This window comes from Cucumis melo, chromosome 4 (genome assembly GCF_025177605.1).
Source record: "Cucumis melo cultivar AY chromosome 4, USDA_Cmelo_AY_1.0, whole genome shotgun sequence".
Taxonomy (NCBI): domain Eukaryota; kingdom Viridiplantae; phylum Streptophyta; class Magnoliopsida; order Cucurbitales; family Cucurbitaceae; genus Cucumis; species Cucumis melo.
Window position 1 is genome coordinate 30,083,474 of NC_066860.1, and position 21,277 is coordinate 30,104,750.

The window sequence follows — 21,277 nt, forward strand, 5'->3', positions numbered from 1 at the left end:
GAAAAAAATGTCATTTTTTTTAAATATATTATTTAAATTCTTTTGATAAAAATTGTACTTTAAATTAATAAATAAATACATCATTAGTTTATTTTAGTAGTATTTTGTTGCTTATTTTGTGGATAAAAAAGATATTTAATATCCACATATCAACCTTCAATTTCTTGTTACTTACACAAATAATCCCAAATTTATGCAATTTGATTACATAGGAAACTAATTAAATGGGAAAGGAGTTTAAACAAACAAAGGAGATAATGACGACTAATTGTGGTGGCCATGGTCTATTGCTAAACAACCAAAGGAATAAAATATTTATTGCTTGCTATGATGGTATTTAATTTGAAGACTTTCACATTCACACTAATATCAATCAATATTTTTAATATATTGGTAGATTAATGATGTATAACATCTATCCAACAAACATTTCTATCGGTAATATTTGTTGTAATGCTCGAGTTTATAAGAAATATGTTGAATGAATCGAGATCACGTCTAAATAATAAAAGGTTTTTATGTAAATGATCTCTCCTAAAATTTTCTTAAAAGCATGCATGTTGACCGGTGAGGATAAACTACATGTCAAAAGAGTTCATGGGGTTTGTGGTGATGTATTCGTTCTTAGAAACACTTCAAAAGAAGAAGATAGCATGGCTAGGTCGCAAAGGAATGTTGGAGTTATTAAATATCGAGTTTGAATTCTAATTAAAAACTTTAATGTATATTTTAATTAAGATATTTTCAAATATAGAAAAATGAACCAAAATATTTACAAAATTTAACAAATCTTTTTTTTAGATTCTATCGATGTTAGACACTAACAAATACCCATAAACTTTTATCGATATATTTGATAAGTATTTTGAGCAGATTTTTTATTTACAATAAATTTTTGTTATAATTTTATTATTTAATAGATATAAATCTACTGACAAGACAAAAGATTCACTAATAAAAGTTTGTCTATATTTTAAATATTTCCCCTTTTTCTACATGGACATATACTGTTATATTTTTTCATAAGAATTCCTATATATTTAATTAAGTAGATAAATTTTATTTTATTTTACCATCCAACATAGTAAAATAAACCAAATTATTAATATATATAACAAAATATCATTGTCTATAATTATAAACAGTGATGATCGATATTGATAGACTACTCTTATTTCTCACTAATAGACATCGGAATATCTATCAGGCATGTTTTTCTATAAATTTTACAATTAATTTACACTAATTTTGGAATTTCTATGATTAGATCACGAAAAAATGAACATCAATTTTGGTGGATAATGTTTCTACACCTTTCTCAACTATGCATTTATAGCTTTAGATTTCTTTAATCACATATGTGAATCACATAATCTCCATTACTCTTTGTAGTTCTCTTTAAACCCAAGCTATCTCAATTTTTTTTTTAAATGTATTGAGGACATTAATTTAAAATAACTCTATAATTGGCAACTATGTATTTTTGTTGGTCATAAACCAAAATAATAACATTGTCAAAAATAGAAAACTATTAAATTAAACGGAAAAAAAAAAGTATAAGTAAAGCATTAAAAAGTAGACATGTTTGGTAATTATTTTGATTTTAGGTTTGTTTTTTAAAATTAAGTTTGTAAACACTATTTCTTTCTTCCATTTTATTTTCCTTTATTATCTGCTTTCTGTCAATAAATTAAAAATTCAAGTAAATATTTTAAAATTAAAAAAAGATAGTTTTAAAAATACACAAATATATTTAATTTTAAAAAAATAACAATGAAATAGTAACCACGAGATGAATAATAATAATAATAATAATAATAATAATAATAATAATAATTTATTGCCAAAGGAAGACAAAAAGAAAAAAGAAAAGAAAAGAAAAGTATGAATAAAGAGGGGTTGAGGATGTAAGTAATGGTTGTCATTTTCTATCTTAAATGCGTTAGAAAGACCCAAACATATGAGTCTACTTTTTACGAGGTAGCAACGGTCATTCTCATACAGACGGCAACCACATTTTTATTAATCTTTCTATCTCCTCACCTCACCCTCCCCATCATACTATAAAACCTAATTTTATAATTTCTCACTCCCACCCATCAAATGACCCAACTACCATCCATTTCTCTTATTCATCATATTCTTTCATCTCAAGTACTATATACAAAAAAGAAAAAAATAATAATAATAAGTTTACTCTTCCAATTTATCTTATCTCCATCTATATAAAATTTTCTCCAAGTTATTTATAGTTAAAACGTCGAACATTAGTTAATATATATTTTAAGTTTTTTCTATACGAAAAAAAGTCTTCTTACAAAGTATAATTTTTTGGTTAATAATTGTATATATTATAATTTCATTCGTAAAGATTTAACTTTCATCTAAAATTATTATTTTATATAATAAAATAGAACAACGAATAAACATTAAATTATACTAATTTAAATAGATAACCATTATAAAACTGAATAAATAACTATAATCCACAGCAAAAATCTATTTTTAATAAACTCTATTGCTTACATTTAAACCTAATAATTGTGTTATATTTTGCAATTAATTTAAAACTTTGTTACGAATCAAACACTACATTGTTATATTAAGAAAATGCAGTATTTGTTGTTATTTTTTTTTCTAAGATAGAAAGTCAATATATATATATGACAAGAAAAATTATAATAATGAATGTAGTGAGAAATATCTTTAAAGATAAACGATGTTTTCAAACAATTTCATATACATATGCATGTGTACTTATTTTATGCATACTCCCAAATTCTTAATTGAAAAAATTTGGCGAACTCACATGCATCAAGAGACAGTAAGGAATCTTTTTATTAATATTGTAAATTTTAGAACATCGTAAATTTTATTAAAATATAGTATTTTCAATACTTATTATATACTATTATTCTAAAGTCCAATATATAATATTTTTTTTAAAAAAATATTTATGAAACTCTATTGATAATAAATATGGATAGAAATTTATCCCGTATCAATTGTGATAAATTTAATAATTTGGTTCATCTTTTACCATGTATTATTAATTATTGTAGTTTTAATTTTGAAGAATACGATATATCCATTTATCCTATGGAAATCTATTTTGAATGGGTAGAAATCTCTAATTAGATAAAAGATAAAAAGAAATTTAAAGGAAACATAACATAATATATATGTGTTGAACAGGAAATTTTGACCAATTAAATCACGCCACGTCATCACAGCAAAATTGAGATAATTATAATTTGATTGGATTTAGGTAGTCAAGTTTTCTCATACCCAACCTAGTTCAAGGCCCTAAAAAAAATTGGGCCAAAGAAATAATGGACCCGAGCTTGCGCAAATAAGTGGGTCGAGTTCGAGCCCACCAAGCAAATGGATCCAAGCCCAAACCGATCGAGCAAATGGGTCCGAGCCTAAGCCTGTCAAGAAAACAGGTCCAAGCTCAAGCCCAACAAGCAGATGGGTCCAAGCCCAAACCCAACAAGCAGATGGGCCCAGGCCTAAGCCCGCCCAACAAGCAAATGGGCCCAAGCCCACCTAAAGCCCATCGAGATTCTCTATAAATAGAGACATTCTCATTCATCTTGGGGGGACCTTGGATGGAAGAGAAGAATCGAAGCTCTGAAGAATTGAAGACAAAAACTTCTGAAGACTCTCAAGACGTGCAAGTTATCATCAACCTCAAAAATCAACCTTCTGAAAGATCGAAGACTTGGAAGATCAAACTTTCCTTGAATTCCAGAAGATTGAAGCTTGAATTGACTTGTAGTTACAACTTCTTGAAGATCAAAGACCACGAAGTTTTAAATTTTACTTTTTGTATTCGAGAGAAAGAATCAAAGGAGTAAATATTAGAGATTGTATCCACAATACATAAATCAATACAAAGTTCGATTCCACGAATTAAATTTCTCATGAAATCTCGTGTGAACAATTTGGCACGCCCAGTGGGACCATCTCTATCTTTCATCTCTTTCTCTTTTCGAAGAACATCCAAAGAAAATCATGACATCTCAAGGCAACACTTCCAAAGCTCTCAGTGACATCGGCAAACGGCCAAACACCCGTAGCCGCTCAAGGGAGATTCAGTCATCTGAAGATATGCCTCCTTTTGAAGTTGCAAAGAATATTTGGGAGCAAATCTCTAAGCCACCAAAAGGTGGAATTGTAATCAAAGAGAATCCGGCGGTTGATGAACACAACTCGTTGTCTGAGTGCTCAAACGAGGAGGTTCCACAGCCAAATATAATGTCAGTTATGGTAACTAACGTGGATACAAGTGAAAATAGAATGGCAGAGCTTGAAAAGAAGGTGAACATGCTCATGAAGGTGGTGGAAGAAAGGGATTATGAGATTGCATTTCTAAAGAATCACATTGAAAGTTGTGATGCTGCTGAATCAAGTCATAAACATACTGTCAAGAATACTGACAAAGGGAAGGCAGTTATGCAAGAAAGTCAACCACAAAATTCGACCTCAATTGCATCGTTGTCTGTTCAACAATTACAGGAGATGATTGCAAGCTCCATCAAAACGCAATATGGTGGACCTGCTCAAACTTTCTCCTTGTACTCCAAACCATATACGAAGAGGATCGACAATCTCAGAATGCCGAATGGATACCAACCTCCCAAGTTCCAACAGTTTGATGGAAAAGGCAACCCAAAACAACATGTTGCTCACTTCATCGAAACATGTGAAACTGCTGGTACGCGAGGAGATTTATTGGTCAAACAGTTCGTTCGAACTCTCAAAGGAAATGCCTTCGACTGGTACATCGATCTGGAGCCCGAATCCATCGATAATTGGGAGCAACTTGAGAGGGACTTTCTCAACCGTTTCTATAGCACCCGACGTATCGTCAGCATGATGGAGTTGACAAACACAAGACAACAAAAGGGAGAACTAGTCATCGACTACATCAACCGATGGAGAGCTCTGAGTCTTGACTGTAAGGATCGACTCACCGAACTGTCTGCAGTGGAGATGTGCACCCAAGACATGCATTGGGGACTTCTTTATATTTTACAGGGAATAAAACCTCGCACGTTTGAAGAGTTGGCGACTCGTGCCCATGATATGGAATTGAGTATCGCCAATAGAGGAGCAAAAGATTTCTTGATTCCAAAATCGAGGAGTGACAAGAATGAACTTGATGACACTAAAAAGATTGCAAATAGTGTCATAAAAGAGTCAATGGTTATTCATGCAACTCCTTTGAAATCTTTCTCTAAAAGAAAAGAAACAAAAATTGAAAGAAAGCATGATGGCGATGAAAAGCGACAGTCAACTCTTAAAGAAAGACAGGAAAAAGTTTATCCATTTCCTGACTCTGATGTTGCAGACATGTTAGAGCAGTTGCTAGAGAACCAACTTATTCAACTGCCAGAATGCAAACGACCAGAACAAGCAGGAAAAGTAGATGATCCTAACTACTGCAAGTATCATCGGGTCATTAGTCACCCTGTTGAAAAGTGTTTTGTGTTGAAAGAGCTAATTCTAAAGTTGGCTCGTGAAAAGAAGATCGAGCTAGATATTGATGAAGTAACTCAGATGAATCATGTTGCATCGAGATGACTTCAAATGTTCCGCCATTAACACAACTTGATGATCAAAGAAAAAGCTTGATTTAATTTGGGACTTCTGCACCTATACTTGTTCTATTCCAACAAAGGATCGTGGCGATAAACTCCCAAAATAAAGAAGCGCATGGTAAAGATGATGGCGAAGGATGGATAACAGTCATTCGTCAAAAAGGGAGACAACCAAATTCCATTCAAAAGGAGTCGCGATTCCATCAAAAGTATGCAAAAGGAAGCATCTCCTATAAAAAGAAAGGAAGAAGGAACAAGAAGATGTGGAATCCTAAGCCCATAAAAGGAAAAGATGAGGACTTCCTCCAACTTCGACGATCGATAACTTTGGCAGAATTCCTCCCAAGAAGTTTCCTTGAGGATCATCTAGAAGAAATACTTGAAGTCACTGCATGTCATGCTGCCAGCATAGTAGAAGTCGACAACAATTATGGATCTTCTAAAGAAGTCAACAATTCAAATGAAATTAATCAAAGGACCTCTGTCTTTGATCATATCAAGCCTTCAACTACTCGATCTTCAGTCTTTCAAAGATTAAGTATGGCCACGAAAGAAGAGGAAAACCAATGTCCAACATTTATTTACACTCGAACTTCAACTTTCAAAAGGCTGAGTATCTCCACATCGAAGAAAGATCGACCTTCAACATCTGCTTTTGATCGTCTAAAGATGACAAATGATCAACAACAAAGAGAGATGAAATCTTCGAAGGCAAAACCATTTCGTGAAGAAAATGATGACGATAAGATTCACAGTTGTGCCCCGTCACGCATGAAGAGGAAGTTGTTTGTTGACATAAATACAGAATGTTCCTTGACTGTGAAACCAAGATTTATTATCTTCACCAATCCTACAAACGAAGGAGATGAACAAATTCTTGTTGAAAATAAAAACTGTTAAATATGCAAAGCTCCTTATCGCAAGAGCTTAAACTGCATGGTGCTTCTAGCCCACAAGAGCTTAAAAGGTGAATGGCGGAGGAAAAAAAATTGAACTACGTTATGACTTGATCCCTATGTTATAAAAAGGGTACGTAGGCAGCTTAAAATTCACTTTAAGTTCAGTCGCACGTAAAAAAAAAAATATTATTCTTCATTGTGATGATGTAAGCGCATAGTAAATGATGCGTAAACAGTATAAAATGAAATTTAGGAGCAGTCACACCAGAATAAGAACATTCTCATCACCATTCAACAAATTCTTGTATTTACAAGAATACAACTAAAGAAAAAAAAAGAATGAGGGCAAAGGGGGCAAAGTTAAAGCCTCCACTTGAAGTTCTTAAATTCTTCGCGTGTAGCATTCAGGCTCTTTTGAACCGTAGCTAGCGCCTCTGTGGCCTCTTTTGAGACAACAGAGATGTTTAATTGTTTACCTTCGTAAGGTGCGGTTTCGCCTCTTCTCCAAAATGTTGACCAGCGAACTCTACTCCTCTTTGATATGTTGCAGACAAGGATCTTTCCATGTGTTGTGCCCAAGAGGATCTTCATCTTCATCTTCTCCCATGTATTGCAGCCGAGAGGATCTTCATCTTCATCATCTCAAATATGTTGCAGCCAAAAAGATTTTTGTCTCAAGTATATTGTAGCCGAGAAAGTCGTCGTCTCATATATATTGCAGCCGAGGATGTCGTCGTCTCAAATATGTTGCCGCCGAGGAGGTCGTCCCCTCAAATATGTTGCAGCTGAGAAGATTGTCGCTCTTAAATATGTTGCAGCTGAGAAGATCGTCGTCTCAAATATGTTGTAGTCAAAAAGATTTTTGTCTCAAGTATATTGTAGCCGAGAAAGTCGTCATCTCATATATATTGTAGCCGAGGATGTCGTCGTCTCAAATATGTTGCCGCCGAGGAGGTCGTCCCCTCAAATATGTTGCAGCTGAGAAGATTGTCGTTCTTAAATATGTTGCAGCTGAGAAGATCGTCATCTCAAATATGTTACAACCGAGAAGATCGTCGTCTCAAATATGTTGCAGCCAAAAAGATTTTTGTCTCAAGTATATTGTAGCCGAGGATGTCGTCGTCTCAAATATGTTGCCGTCGAGAAGGTCGTCCCCTCAAATATGTTGCCGTCGAGAAGGTCGTCCCCTCAAATATGTTGCAGCTGAGAAGATTGTTGTTCTTAAATATGTTGCAGCAGAGAAGATCATCGTCTCAAATATGTTACAACCGAGAAAATCGTCGTCTCAAATATGTTGCAGCCAAAAAGATTTTTATCTCAAGTATATTGTAGCCGAGAATGTCGTTGTCTCGTGCAACCCAGAAAGTCGTCATCTCATATATATTACAACCGAGGATGTCGTTGTCTCAAATATGTTGTCGCCGAGGAGGTTGTCCCCTCAAATATGTTGCAGCTGAGAAGATTGTCGTTCTTAAATATGTTGCAGCTGAGAAGATCGTCGTCTCAAATATGTTACAACCAAGAAGATCATCGTCTCAAATATGTTGCAGCTGAGAAGATTATCGTTCTTAAATATGTTGTAGCAGAGAAGATCATCGTCTCAAATATATTACAACCGAGAAGATCGTCTCAAATACGTTGCAGCCAAAAAGGTCGTCGTCTCATATATGTTGCAGCCGAGGATGTCGTCGTCTCAAATATATTATCGTCGAGAAGGTTGTCCCCTAAAATATGTTGCAGCTCAGAAGATTTCCGTTCTTAAATATGTTGAAGCAGAGAAGATCATCGTCTCAAATATGTTACAACCGAGAAGATCGTCGTCTCAAATATGTTGCAGCCAAAAAGATTTTTGTCTCAAGTATATTGTAGCCGAGAAAGTCGTCGTCTCATATATATTGCAGCCGAGGATGTCGTCGTCTCAAATATGTTGCTGTCGAGAAGGTCGTCCCTTCAAATATGTTGCAGCTGGGAGGATCTTCACCATCATCATCATCTTCAATGTGTTGCAACAGAGAGGATCATCATCTTCATCTTCAATGTGTTGTAGCGGAGGAATCATCAACTTCATCTTCTCACAAATGTTGCAGCCGAGAAAATCATCATCTTCATCTTCTCACATATGTTGCAGCCGAGAGGATCATCATCTTCATCTTCTCATATATGTTGCAGCCGAGAGGATCATCATCATCATTTTCATCTTCTCACATATGTTGCAGTCGAGAGGATCATCATCTCATTTTCATCTTCTCACATATGTTGTAGCCGAGAGGATCTTCACCATCATTTTCATCTTCTCACATATGTTGCAGCCGAGAGGATCTTCATCAGCATGTTCATCTTCTCACATATGTTGCAGCTGAGAGGATCTTTATCATCATCTTCATCTCACACATATTGCAGTCGAGAGGATCTTCATCATCATCTTCATCTCACATATGTTGCAGACAAGGATCTTTCCATGTGTTGTGCCCAAGAGGATCTTCATCTTCATCTTCTCCCATGTGTTGCAGCCGAGAGGATCTTCATCATCATCTTCATCTCACATATGTTGCAGCCGAGAGGATCTTCATCATCATCTTCATCTTCTCACATATGTTGCAGCCGAGAGGATCTTCATCATCATCTTCATCTCACATATGTTGCAGCCGAGAGGATCTTCATCATCATCTTCATCTCACATATGTTGCAGCCGAGAGAATCTTCATCATCATCTTCATCTCACAAATGTTGCAGCCGAGAGGATCTTCATCATCATCTTCATCTCACAAATGTTGCAGCCGAGAGGATCTTCATCATCATCTTCATCTCACATATGTTGCAGCCGAGAGGATATTCATCATCATCTTCATCTCACATATGTTGCCGAGAGGATCTTCATCATCATCTTCATCTCCAAAGCAGTGCAGCGAAACCATCATCATCTTCATCTTCAAGGCAGCGCAGCGAAATCATCATCAACTCCATCTTCAATGCGGCACACTCGATCAATCATCATCGTCTCCATGCGGTGTAGTCGATAGAACAATCATCATCGTCTCCATGCGGTGTAGTCGATAGAACAATCATCCTCAAATTTGTTCAAGCGGCAATCCATCCTCAAATTTGTTCAAGCGGCATCTCGATCCTCAAATTTGTTCAAGCGCATCATCTACACACTTCACTCGTATGAAAAAAGAATTTGTGGAAAAAAAAAAGGGTTTAGCTTCACTCCTATGAAAAAGAAGGGTAAGTAAGTAAAAAAAAAAAATTGTTAAAAAACATTGGGGTAAAAAAAAAAATTGCAAAAGAAAAAGTTTGGAAAAATGGGGACAAAATGGTTGAATTTTCTTTTTAACAAAATTGTAGAAAAAAGAAAGAAAGAAAGAAAAAGATAATAAAAAAAAGAAAAAAATTGAAAAAATTGGAAAAAAAATGAAAAAAAAAGAACAAGAAAAAGATAATAAAAAAAAAGGAAAGAAAAATGGAAAAAGATAAACGGTAATAAAAGAAAAGGAAAACGATGAAAAAAAGAAAAAAGAAAAAAAAGAACTACATCTGCCGCATAAAAAAAAAGAGAGAGAGAAAAAAACAAGAAAAGAAAAAAAAAAGTTTTAAAAAGAAAGTAACTAAAAAAAAACTTGAAAAAAAAAATGTTAGAACAAAACGATTTAAAAAAAAAGAGAGAAAAGAAAACTTTTTCTAAAAAAAAAAACAAAAAAAAAAGTTAAAAAAAGAAAGGACAGGAAGAAAAAAAATGAAAATGAAATAAAAGTAAACAAAGAAAAACAAAACTAAACTAAAAGGAGTAAAAATGTAAAAAAAAAAAAAAAACATATATGTATATTGAAAAAAAAAAAAAGATCAAAATGTGAAAAAAAAAAGGGGAAAAAGTAATTGAAAAAAAAAGAAGTAAGAAAAAAAAACAAAAAATGAAAAAGAAAAAAAAATATATATATATATATATATATAGAAAAGAAAAGAAAAGAAATAGAAGAAAAGAAAAAAAGAAATAAGAAAAGAAAAAAAAAAAAGAAAAGAAAAGAAAAGAAATCTCTCCAAAATTTAAAAAAAAAAAAAGGGGGGTTTTTTCTCTCTTCTCTGTCTCCTTTTTCTTCTTCATCTGTGCTCTTTCTTACCAATTGAATGAAAAAAAAATCTGTTTTTTTTTTTCATCTATCACCTCTTCTTCCAAATCATGAAAAAAAAAAAAGAAGCACATCGGATTTTTTTCTCTCCCAAATAAAGAAAAAGAATTGGAGGATCAAACACATATGCAATGAAAAAAAAGTTAGAGAAGATGAATTGGTGTGAATTTTGTTTGCAAGCTTCTTCCCTATTTATAAAGGATGGAAGGTAGCAAATCAAATCTTTTCTCAACAAACTAAATAAAAATCTTCTTAACAAATAGTTAGATTAGGTGAGATTATAGGAGAGAATTCCTAACCTCCTCTATTCTTTTCCTTTATTAAATAAAAAAAAAAAAGAAAAAAAACCTCCTCTATTGTTTTTTTTAAAGATTAATTAAGAAAAAAAATGACATTCTGTTTTTTTTAAAAGCGTTAAAAAAATTTCAAGTCTTATCCCTCCCATATCCTCTTCATAATTAAACCTTAAAAAAAAAAAAAAAAAAAAACCTCAAATCTTGGAAAAAAAAAATCCCCCGATTTTCTTTTCTCATCTATTAAAAAAAAATGTTTAAATTTTATCCCAAATCATAAATGGATTTGAAATGAAGTAAAAAAAAATGGGCAAACTTTTCAAATTTTATCCCAATTCGCTAAAAATTCAAATTAAGAGAATATGCAAAAAAAAAAAAAAAAAAAAAAACTTTGACTTAAATTCATATTTTGATGAATTGGCAATATTCCAATTTTATAAATGTTAAGTCTCAATCCTTCCATTAAATTCATTGGTAAAAAAGAAAAAGTTCAATTTCATTCAAGTTTTGGCTATATTCCAAAATAAATAAATAAATTGTGAATTAAAATCAAAATTCACTACAAATTTGATATTGGGCTGTATCAAAACTTCATTTTTAATCAAACTTATGTCCAAACGCATAGTTTGATTAATTCAACATATTAACTGGAGCAAAAGTCAAGAACAAGATCACTTGTATTTTTTGTTTCAGCTTATCATTTTCGAGATTCATCCACCCATACACGTGTACAAATCTCGAAAGGGGGCATTTGTTGAACAGGAAATTTTGACCAATTAAATCACGCCACGTCATCACAGCAAAATTGAGATAATTATAATTTGATTGGATTTAGGTAGTCAAGTTTTCTCATACCCAACCTAGTTCAAGGCCCTAAAAAAAATTGGGCCAAAGAAATAATGGACCCGAGCTTGCGCAAATAAGTGGGTCGAGTTCGAGCCCACCAAGCAAATGGATCCAAGCCCAAACCGATCGAGCAAATGGGTCCGAGCCTAAGCCTGTCAAGAAAACAGGTCCAAGCTCAAGCCCAACAAGCAGATGGGTCCAAGCCCAAACCCAACAAGCAGATGGGCCCAGGCCTAAGCCCGCCCAACAAGCAAATGGGCCCAAGCCCACCTAAAGCCCATCGAGATTCTCTATAAATAGAGACATTCTCATTCATCTTGGGGGGACCTTGGATGGAAGAGAAGAATCGAAGCTCTGAAGAATTGAAGACAAAAACTTCTGAAGACTCTCAAGACGTGCAAGTTATCATCAACCTCAAAAATCAACCTTCTGAAAGATCGAAGACTTGGAAGATCAAACTTTCCTTGAATTCCAGAAGATTGAAGCTTGAATTGACTTGTAGTTACAACTTCTTGAAGATCAAAGACCACGAAGTTTTAAATTTTACTTTTTGTATTCGAGAGAAAGAATCAAAGGAGTAAATATTAGAGATTGTATCCACAATACATAAATCAATACAAAGTTCGATTCCACGAATTAAATTTCTCATGAAATCTCGTGTGAACAATATGTATGTATATATATATATATATATATATAATTGCTTAAAAGTATGGGTAGAAAATAGGGAAAAAATAATGATGACGTGGGACACAACAACGTACATGGGGTGCCACGTCAATGAGTGTGGTCTGTCGCGTTCAACAGCTGGGAGAATAGATTAACTTAAAGGATAAGATTTTTGCAATAATTACAAACCTACCTTCCCCATTTCTCGAGTGAATGAGACTTTCATATAATCAATGAGAATGGGGGAATGGAAATGCCTCCATCTTCTATCCCTTTCTCTCTTTCAAGTTTCAAATACAATCTTTACCTTTTCTCCAATCCATCTTTCAAATTTTCACTCTCCATAGTCATCTTTAATTTGACTCCAATATCAACCACATCCAACTTACTCTATGTTGATAACCGTTTTATCGCATTTGAGTAGTTGTTAGTATTATTTATTTAGTTTTATTAAATAACGAAATTGAAAGAAGCTTAAACTTACCTCTACAGATATATAGATAAAAGTTTTTAATTCAGTATTCCATTCAACTTAAAACAGTCACAACAACAAATGTAACCTAAAAAAATCTAAGTAACAAAGTTTCTAATCATACGTCTCATTATAATAAGTATGAAATATTTATCTTAACTTAACTTTAGTAGTTTTACGATTCTAAATATTTTAGTAGTGACACTCGACACTTAATTTTTAAAATTTTGGTACCATTGTTTAGTAATCATTTTTTTTCTTATTTCTAATTTAATTTGTTTTACATGTCTATTATATTTTGAAAATTTATTTTAACTTTTAAAAATTTAATTAAGAATTCAACTATTTTTTAGTAATAAAAATGGAAAAGAAAAGGAGGGAACATAAGTTTAATTTTCAACTATTTATAATTTAGCCCTCGACTATTTAATAAGTTTTGTGTGGCCGTAAGCGTAACATTGTGTGAGTCATAGAAGAATCTTGAGATGTGCTAAGGACATTATGGTCCCTTTCTAAAATCTTGTGGCCAACCTTTCTTTCATATTTTATTTTTATTTTTATTTTTATTTTTATTTTTTTGTCACCTTTTGAATAAATTCTTTTACCTAATAACATTACCCATAAATGTCCATTTAAGTAGACAAAGTCAATTATATTTTTTAATCAAGATCAATTATTAAACAAACATATTAAAGTTATTACAAAGATATTTTTTATATGTTCATGGCTACCCCACTTTTCTAGATTTTATTAAATCATGGCTATCACTTTATAACCAAGGTGTATGATTAAAAGATGATATATTTTTTTAATAAATTAATATATTTTAGTTTATTTTGTTATATTAAAAAAATATCCTTTAAATATATATATAATGTAAATATTTAAAAAATATAGAAAAACTTATTAACATGTTATTATATATTAAAGTCGGATTAAATTAAATAATTCTAACATGTCACGTTTGATATAATAATATTCCCCCACTTATGAAGTGTCCATAACGGCTTAGGAATAAGAATCAAAGGGTATTATCGGCAGTAGAACTAAAGTTAAAGGGTAAATTTGGAAACACCGAATAAAAAGGATCAAAATTTTCCTTCTATGGCACTGGCAGGCCTCTATTTGAAGACACTCCAAAAGCACTTTCCATTTTACGAAGAAGAAGAAGAAGAAGAAGCTCTCTGTGAAAAAGCTTGCACTCAAATGAAGTTCGACAATGGCGCTAATTGCTGCTAGAACCAAAATCTCAAGGACTCTCTCTACTTTCTCTCTTAATTCCTTGCTTTCTCGACCTCCATTTCCCTCTAATGGCGTCCAGGCGGTTGCTCGGCTCCACCCGTTCGGAGGATTGGGGTCTTCATTTTCTTCCTCTGCTGTTGCTTCCATGGAACCAGAAACCCTAGGTTCTAGAGGTATCGGGTTTGAAATCTTGGGCGTTAAGGATTATGAGGATTACCGGAGGTCTCTCTATGGCGATATCACTCACAAGGCTTTGCTCGTTGATGCGGTTGGGACTCTTGTTGTTCCTTCTCAGCCTATGGCTCAGGTCTCCCTCTCTTTCTATCTCTTCAAAGTCTCGATTCGTTTAATTTCTTTTTTTCTTTTTTTTTTTTTGTGTGTGTTAAATGGTTACGAACTTACAATGTTTTTTTGTCGCAGATATATAGGGAAATAGGTGAAAAGTATGGGGTGAACTACTCGGAAGGGGAGATTCTCAATAGATATAGAAGAGCGTATGAGAAGCCTTGGGGTAGATCTCGCCTCAGGTCGACTTTCTTCGACTTTCGGTTTATTATGATTAATTTTTCTTTTATTATTCTTAATGTTGTGGTCTGGATCTCGTAGACCTTATTTCTGTGAAAGAAAAGTCTCATGCATTTACTCTCATTGTACAAAAGACAGTTGAATTAGTAACACTTTATATTGTCTTTTAGGTGATTAGCTGTTCATCAAAGTGCATGTGCTATTTGGGTTTTGTAGTTTAGTGTAAAATTATTTGGCTTAATTGGTATAGTTTCAAGGAAATTATTGTGTATTTAATGATTTTTTTTTCGCACTGTTAGGTCACTGACCATTATAATTCTAGCTTTATGCTTGTGGTTGTGGCCACCAGTATCCTAGTCAATTTTGTAAATTGCTTTTGTCAGAATTAAGTGGACTTAAACCTTAATATTAATCAGAATTGATTGTCATGGTGATTTCTTGGTCAGTCCGAAGATTAAATTGGTCTAAATATCTTTAATAGTGGGAAATCAGGCTTAGAAATACGATCCTTTTTTCTTCAGTTCTTTTTTATTGGAGCAATTGCTTACTCGTTAATGATCTAATGAGATCCTGGTTACTATCTGCATAACATTGAGGATTTTGTTTTGTCCAAGGGGAAATGGTTAAGAAACCTTTCCTAGGATCTTGGTATAAGTTGAAATGGCAACAGTATCTCCAATTTGAATAGTAGATTATGACCTCTCCAATTAATATGGATTTCCACTCGTTGAATCTTTGTTATTAGATGATATAATATTGAATTTACCTTCACAATTTAACTAAGAGTGGAAAAGTTTTTGTTTATGTTGCTATCCTCCCATCATCAATCCAAACTAGATTCCTTTTCAATTAATGGCGTAATGAAAGTAATTGCTTTTATGGAACCCTGCAGATATGTGAATGACGGGAAACCCTTTTGGCAATATATCGTCAGTTCTTCCACAGGCTGTTCTGATTCTCAGTATTTTGAAGAACTCTACAACTACTATACGACTAACAAGGTTAATTTCTGGCAGCCGCTTTTTCGTCTAGGAATTCCACTGTTTTTTATGTCTTCTATTATTATTTTAACAATCTTTTTGCTGATAATGATAAATCTCTTGCAGGCGTGGCACCTTTGTGATCCTGATGCTGAGAGAGTCTTTAAAGCCCTAAGACAAGCAGGTGTAAAGATAGCTATTGTGTCAAACTTCGACACTCGATTACGACCTCTTTTGCGGGCTTTGAATTGTGATCACTGGTTTGACGCTGTAGCAGTGTCAGCAGAAGTGAGTTTATTGATCCCTTTCCACTGCTTCTTTTGTATTAGTATATGTTTTTGCTGATACCTCTTCTCCCTTATTTTTTTGTGTCTATTTCATGAGCTAGGACTTGATTTGCTTACAAACTGCTTTACTTCAACTGTTTGACACGTACATTTGAAACTTACATCAGTTGTTCTTCCTAACCTGATCTCCAACAGGTTGAAGCTGAGAAGCCTAACCCAACAATATTCCTAAAAGCCTGTGAATTATTGGGAGTGAGACCTGAGGATGCCTTACATGTTGGGGATGATCGTAGGAATGATTTATGGGGCGCTAGAGATGCAGGTTGTGATGCATGGCTTTGGGGAAGTGATGTACACTCCTTCAAAGAGGTATTCCTCTACCATGTGATGTAGTTTACTTCCCATTTATCTCTATCAAATAGATTCGTCCACGCCGTTTTTATAAAACCAACGTTGACATGCTGGTATTTGGTTTTGTTGATGTGTAGGTTGCGGAAAGGATTGGAGTGAAAGTGTGAAAGGGGGTTACGAGTTTTAGTAAAAGCATTAAAGTTGAATTTCCATGGAAGCTCTCTGGATGTACAGGGTTTGTACCAGTGAGAACAGCCTGAGTGTACATATATAATATATTATATATATCGTGTGCTGTGTTTGTAGTTTGGTTTGACTGTTTTTGCTACCAAGCACACCAAATAAAAACAACTCTTTTCTCTTCTTGTTTGTTTCCCTTGAAGTGGTCAATTGCAGATCTTAGTGGTAAAATAGTGCAAGGGTTTACCAAAAGATTCAGATCGAATAGGTTTTAATTCATAGTAATCCCTTGATAGGATTTAGTATTTAGTAAGTTTTCTTTTTCATTTACATGTTGTACTGTCCTAAAATGCGAGTAAAAATTTATCGTTGATAACATTATTTCAAGGTGTGTAATCTTTCTTTTAATTAAAAATGAGACACAGAGAATATGGAGACCTATAAATGAACCAAACAAGTATTTGTTACACCGACTTGGTATTTGAATTATTTGTATAATTTATTTTCCCATTGTCAAGACACATGATATATTAAAAACAGCATGTGAAATAATAGGGAGACAAATATATACCTGTTTTGGATAAAATTCTAATCAGGTTAGATCTTGTACAACGACTATCTTCAAATAGTGGTACTGCTGGTTGTCATATTCTAATTAATAAATTGTTTTAATAGACAGATAATTAGTACTTTTAGAAGTCAAAAAATTAGTAAATAACCATAGGGTTATGAGTGATTTAAAAGTGAATTTAAGACATTTAATCCTAATCTATTTTACCAAACACAAAAAACGATTAGGATTCTGTTATAATTACTTTTCTTTTTGGATAAAAGTCAATTCAGGCAAAAGTACATTTATGCAGGGGAACAACAGCCTATGCTCTTTGGAGGAGTCGACAATAGGTGGGAAGGAAGGTGGTTGGTCTGACTCTCATTAATTTGAAAATTGGAGAAATCAATTAAAGTATTTATGTATAAAACTTAATGCGGTAAAAACCTTAATATTTTAATAACAATTTATTTTCAAAACAATAACAGTAATAAACCATTTTTACGAATTTAAAAAAAATAGAACAAAATGCGAAAATATTTATGCAGTGTAAAACAATTTGAAAAAAGAAAAAATCCAAAAGTTTCTACGAAGTTAAATAACAAAAACATTGGCAATTAATCGACCACACGCGCGAGAAAAAATATTGTACCCAGTTTAAACGATCTTAGTACAATGCTTGAGAAAATAATAAGCAAAAAAGGAGGATACAGATAAAAAAATAATAAAAGAATATTCTTTACGGAAAAAATGACATCGAAGATGGGGATGCGAAGAATGAATAAATTATCGAAGGAAAGATGATGAAATTGAGATGAATCTAAATTTTATGAAAAAATTAACTTTTAAGTTGTATGGCTTTAGCCTTATTTTTTATTTTGTCATAGGAGCACTTATGTTCTATGTTCTATATAAAGTAAATTAACCTTTTTCAACTATTTTTTTTTATAGTTACAAATATAGCAATTAGATTCAAAATAATTAAGTATATAACAACATTTTTAAAAAAATGCAAATATAGTAAAATCTGTCAAAATCTATCAATGATAGAAGTCTATCACTGATAGACCATGTAACAAATGTAGACCATGTAACAAATGTTGGTCTATCACCGATAAACTATAAGATCTATCAATGATAAAACTCTATCATCGATAGATTTTGCTATATTTTCAATTTTTTAAAAATATTGTTACATACTTTAATAATTCTTCTAAAATTGCTATTTTTTTCAGTTTTGGGTGTTTAATTATGGGCCATGCGCTCGAATTCCTAGGCCCAATAAGAGAAAACGATAGAGCCCAGCCCATAAATCTGCTATAGCAAAGGGTTCAACGTTACAACCAATCTATTCCAAGGGTTTTAGCAGTAAGCTTCGACTACCGTGAAGGAAGTTCCTGCTCGGACGAACCATGGTTCGACCATTTGCGGCGAAGGGGAAGAAGAGAAAGAAGGCGGAGAAATACGACAGAGACGAAGATGGCGAGGAATCCTCCTCTCCTGCCAAGAAAGTTATGGTGGAGAATGAACCTGATGAAGAACCACCCAAGGAGGACTTCCATGAACTTGAAGGTATTCCTATTGTTCCGAAAGACCCCAAGACTGATAACAATGCTGGTGTCATCTTCATCCTCGAAAGAGCTTCTCTGGAAGTTGCCAAAGTTGGGAAGGTAATGTATTGTTTTTCATTTGCTGCTTTGAAGTTTTAGGCTTTCCTTCATTTCGGGCGTTTAACAATTTTTTTCATGTTTTTTATGAAATTTAAGAAGCTAATTATTGATTTTATATTCTTGGATTTCCATGTTTTGTGCTTATAGAATTACCAGCTGTTGAATTCTGATGACCACTCCAATTATTTGCGGAGGAATAATAGAAATCCGGGGGATTATAGACCTGATATCTTGCATCAAGTAAGTTGTTGTAGCTCATTGTTGTTGTTTTTTCCCCAATTAAATAGGGAATTGTTTTATGGAAGGAGAAATAAAATTTGGTATTTATTTGGGTTTCAGTAGTGATATTAAGTGTAAATGATTCAGGCTCTTTTGGCGATTTTCGATAGCCGAATTGCAAAGGCTGGGAGATTGAAAGTTGTTTATGTGAAAACTGAGAAAGGTTTATTAATTGAAATTAAACCATACGTTCGTCTTCCAAGGACGCAGAAACGATTTTATGGAGTTATGTGTAAGTAGATTTGCTTGTTCTGATTCTGCTGGACATCTCTGTTATTCGGGTGTGTTGTAATCAATGCAATTTTCCTTTTTATAGTCCTTTTCATAGATCTTTTGACAAATACTTTGCAGTACAATTGCTACAAAAGTTAAGCATCACAGCTGCGGGTAAGCGTGAGAAACTCTTTCGGGTGATAAAGAACCCTGTAACTCAGTACTTACCTGCCAATTGTCGTAAAATGGGTAAGCCAATGTATGCTCTTCCCCCTTTTGTGAGTTTTGGGTTTTGGTAGAAACTTTTCATATTCTTTTCTTGCATATCAGGTTTCTCGCATAGTTCGGATAAGTTGGTCAAGATGCGAAATTATCTGGATGCTGTCAAAGATGATGTAGATCTTGTTTTTGTGGTATCTTCAAACCTTCTAACTGGAAATTTCATTTTTTTAATGCTTCATTTTTACATGTATAACATATAATAACTTCCCTTTATCGCAATGTATTAGGTGGGTGCAATGGCTCATGGGAAAATTGAGACCGATTACACTGATGATCTATTAGCAAGTAAGTTCGTTTACTTTTGTGTGTTTATTCAAGTGATTATATGGGAGTAAATTACCACATAAGTAAATTTACCTTTAACTTGAAAGTCTCTGACACACTGAGCTCCGAATTACCCTGTCTAACCTAGGGCAACCATGGGTTCCAACTACACTATGGAACTCATTGTCAAACTTAAAATGATAATAACAGAACATTATTTTGGATCTATTGTTGGTATGCCAGGTTAGGTAAGGTAATTTGGGGCCGACTGTCTCAAATTTTTCCAGTACTTGAGGTGTAGTTATTCATCTGCGGTATGAGATAGAAATTTTCATGTAGAAAATGGGTGTCAACAGAGATAAGCTAGAAAAGGTCTGCATAGAGAGAGAAGTTAGGGGGGCGAAAGTCTATAAAGTAAGAGGAAAAACAGTATGGTAGAAGGGTTTTAAAGTTCTAACCATTTAAAACTTTTTTGAAATGCACTTCTAAAGTATTTTTGCCGGACGGCTTATATAATTGTAGCCAGAAACCATTAAGGTATAGAAGGGTTTTAAAGTTCTAACCATTTAAAAAGCATTTCAAAGATGTCATGGATATAGCATCATATTTGCAACATTTAAAAATCCATTTTCTTGGCCTTGAGAATCCTAAATTCTTCAATTTATGCTATATTTGTGCAGTTTCTGAATATCCTCTTAGTGCTAGTTGCTGTATTGCGGATATTTGCAAAGATTTGGCAGAGAAATGGAATGTAGGGTGAACTCTGCTTACAACTCCCCATCCATTTAAGCATCAAAATCAGTGCTTCAACTATCCTGTTTCATATGTTCAGTTATTATTTCAGAAAATATCATCCAGCAGAGTTTTAGTTTATTAGTGGAATCATAATAGAGCAATATTCCATTTTTCAAATTAAAATATCAATACCTCGTCTAAATTTAATTGAAAGCATAGAACTTGTAGCTGTAAGAAGTGATTGCACTGAATTTTTAGTTTATTGCGTCAGAGTTCTTTGCTTACGTTGGAATATCACGTGTGAAGTAAAAGTTTCAACTTAATTCATGTCGATTCAATAGGTTGAAATTGAAATTGAGGGTATGTAAAAATTGATCCACAAACTGAGTTTTTCGTTTTTTTTTTTTTTCCCTTCTAGTACTTGAGATTAGTTGTATTTCAACGTAACAACGTTTGATTTCAACTTCAAGCCTAGTTTGAATCACTCATGGCCTCAAATTTTACTTAATTCTTCTCATTTATATTGTTATGTGTCGGGCTTTTTGTTAGGTAGAGACTAGGTTAAATTGCAACTAAAGAGAGAAAAAGTTATTTCTATAGTTTCATAATTAATTTCTCTTATTTTATGAAGATGAAATTCTTAGGCTTACGCTAAAATCTTTTTTTAAGTAATAAGATCGGATTTTGTGAAATTAACTTTTGAGATCTATCGACTTCTTTAATTCACTGTGATGTATTAGTTCAATATCAGAAATACTGCATGGCGACTTAAAACAAGACCATTACATCATTTCACATTCAGTTTTCTTC

At 33.2% G+C, this 21,277-nt stretch overlaps 3 protein-coding genes across 3 annotated transcripts; all 3 read left to right on the forward strand.

The window, feature by feature from the left end:
* The first annotated feature begins 3,188 nt into the window (after nt 1-3,188).
* On the forward strand, nt 3,189-8,914 carry LOC127149085 (uncharacterized). Its single transcript, XM_051083959.1, has 2 exons — nt 3,189-7,266; nt 7,685-8,914. The coding sequence occupies exon 1, from the start codon at nt 4,018-4,020 to the stop codon at nt 5,587-5,589; it is 1,572 nt and encodes a 523-aa protein (XP_050939916.1). The 5' UTR covers nt 3,189-4,017; the 3' UTR covers nt 5,590-7,266; nt 7,685-8,914.
* Nucleotides 8,915-13,916: 5,002 nt separating this feature from the next.
* LOC103486892 (uncharacterized) lies at nt 13,917-16,657 on the forward strand. The gene is made up of 6 exons (XM_008445047.2): nt 13,917-14,458; nt 14,572-14,678; nt 15,569-15,677; nt 15,783-15,944; nt 16,139-16,312; nt 16,432-16,657. Exons 1-6 carry the CDS (start codon nt 14,129-14,131, stop codon nt 16,459-16,461), a joined length of 912 nt encoding a protein of 303 aa, XP_008443269.1. The 5' UTR covers nt 13,917-14,128; the 3' UTR covers nt 16,462-16,657.
* A 1,704-nt stretch (nt 16,658-18,361) lies between these two features.
* On the forward strand, nt 18,362-20,850 carry LOC103486891 (uncharacterized). Its single transcript, XM_008445046.3, has 7 exons — nt 18,362-18,694; nt 18,842-18,934; nt 19,061-19,205; nt 19,325-19,435; nt 19,517-19,599; nt 19,696-19,753; nt 20,413-20,850. Exons 1-7 carry the CDS (start codon nt 18,437-18,439, stop codon nt 20,490-20,492), a joined length of 828 nt encoding a protein of 275 aa, XP_008443268.1. The 5' UTR covers nt 18,362-18,436; the 3' UTR covers nt 20,493-20,850.
* Nucleotides 20,851-21,277: the final 427 nt, after the last annotated feature.

Coding starts and splice junctions, on each gene's coding strand:
- LOC103486891 (XM_008445046.3), top strand. CDS start 18,437: ATGGTTCGACCATTTGCGGCGAAGGGGAAGAAGAGAAAGAAGGCGGAG. Junction 19,436..19,516: donor TGCCAATTGTCGTAAAATGG/GTAAGCCAATGT, acceptor CTTGCATATCAG/GTTTCTCGCATAGTTCGGAT. Junction 19,754..20,412: donor CACTGATGATCTATTAGCAA/GTAAGTTCGTTT, acceptor ATATTTGTGCAG/TTTCTGAATATCCTCTTAGT.
- LOC103486892 (XM_008445047.2), top strand. CDS start 14,129: ATGGCGCTAATTGCTGCTAGAACCAAAATCTCAAGGACTCTCTCTACT. Junction 14,679..15,568: donor TGGGGTAGATCTCGCCTCAG/GTCGACTTTCTT, acceptor GGAACCCTGCAG/ATATGTGAATGACGGGAAAC. Junction 16,313..16,431: donor ATGTACACTCCTTCAAAGAG/GTATTCCTCTAC, acceptor GTTGATGTGTAG/GTTGCGGAAAGGATTGGAGT.
- LOC127149085 (XM_051083959.1), top strand. CDS start 4,018: ATGACATCTCAAGGCAACACTTCCAAAGCTCTCAGTGACATCGGCAAA.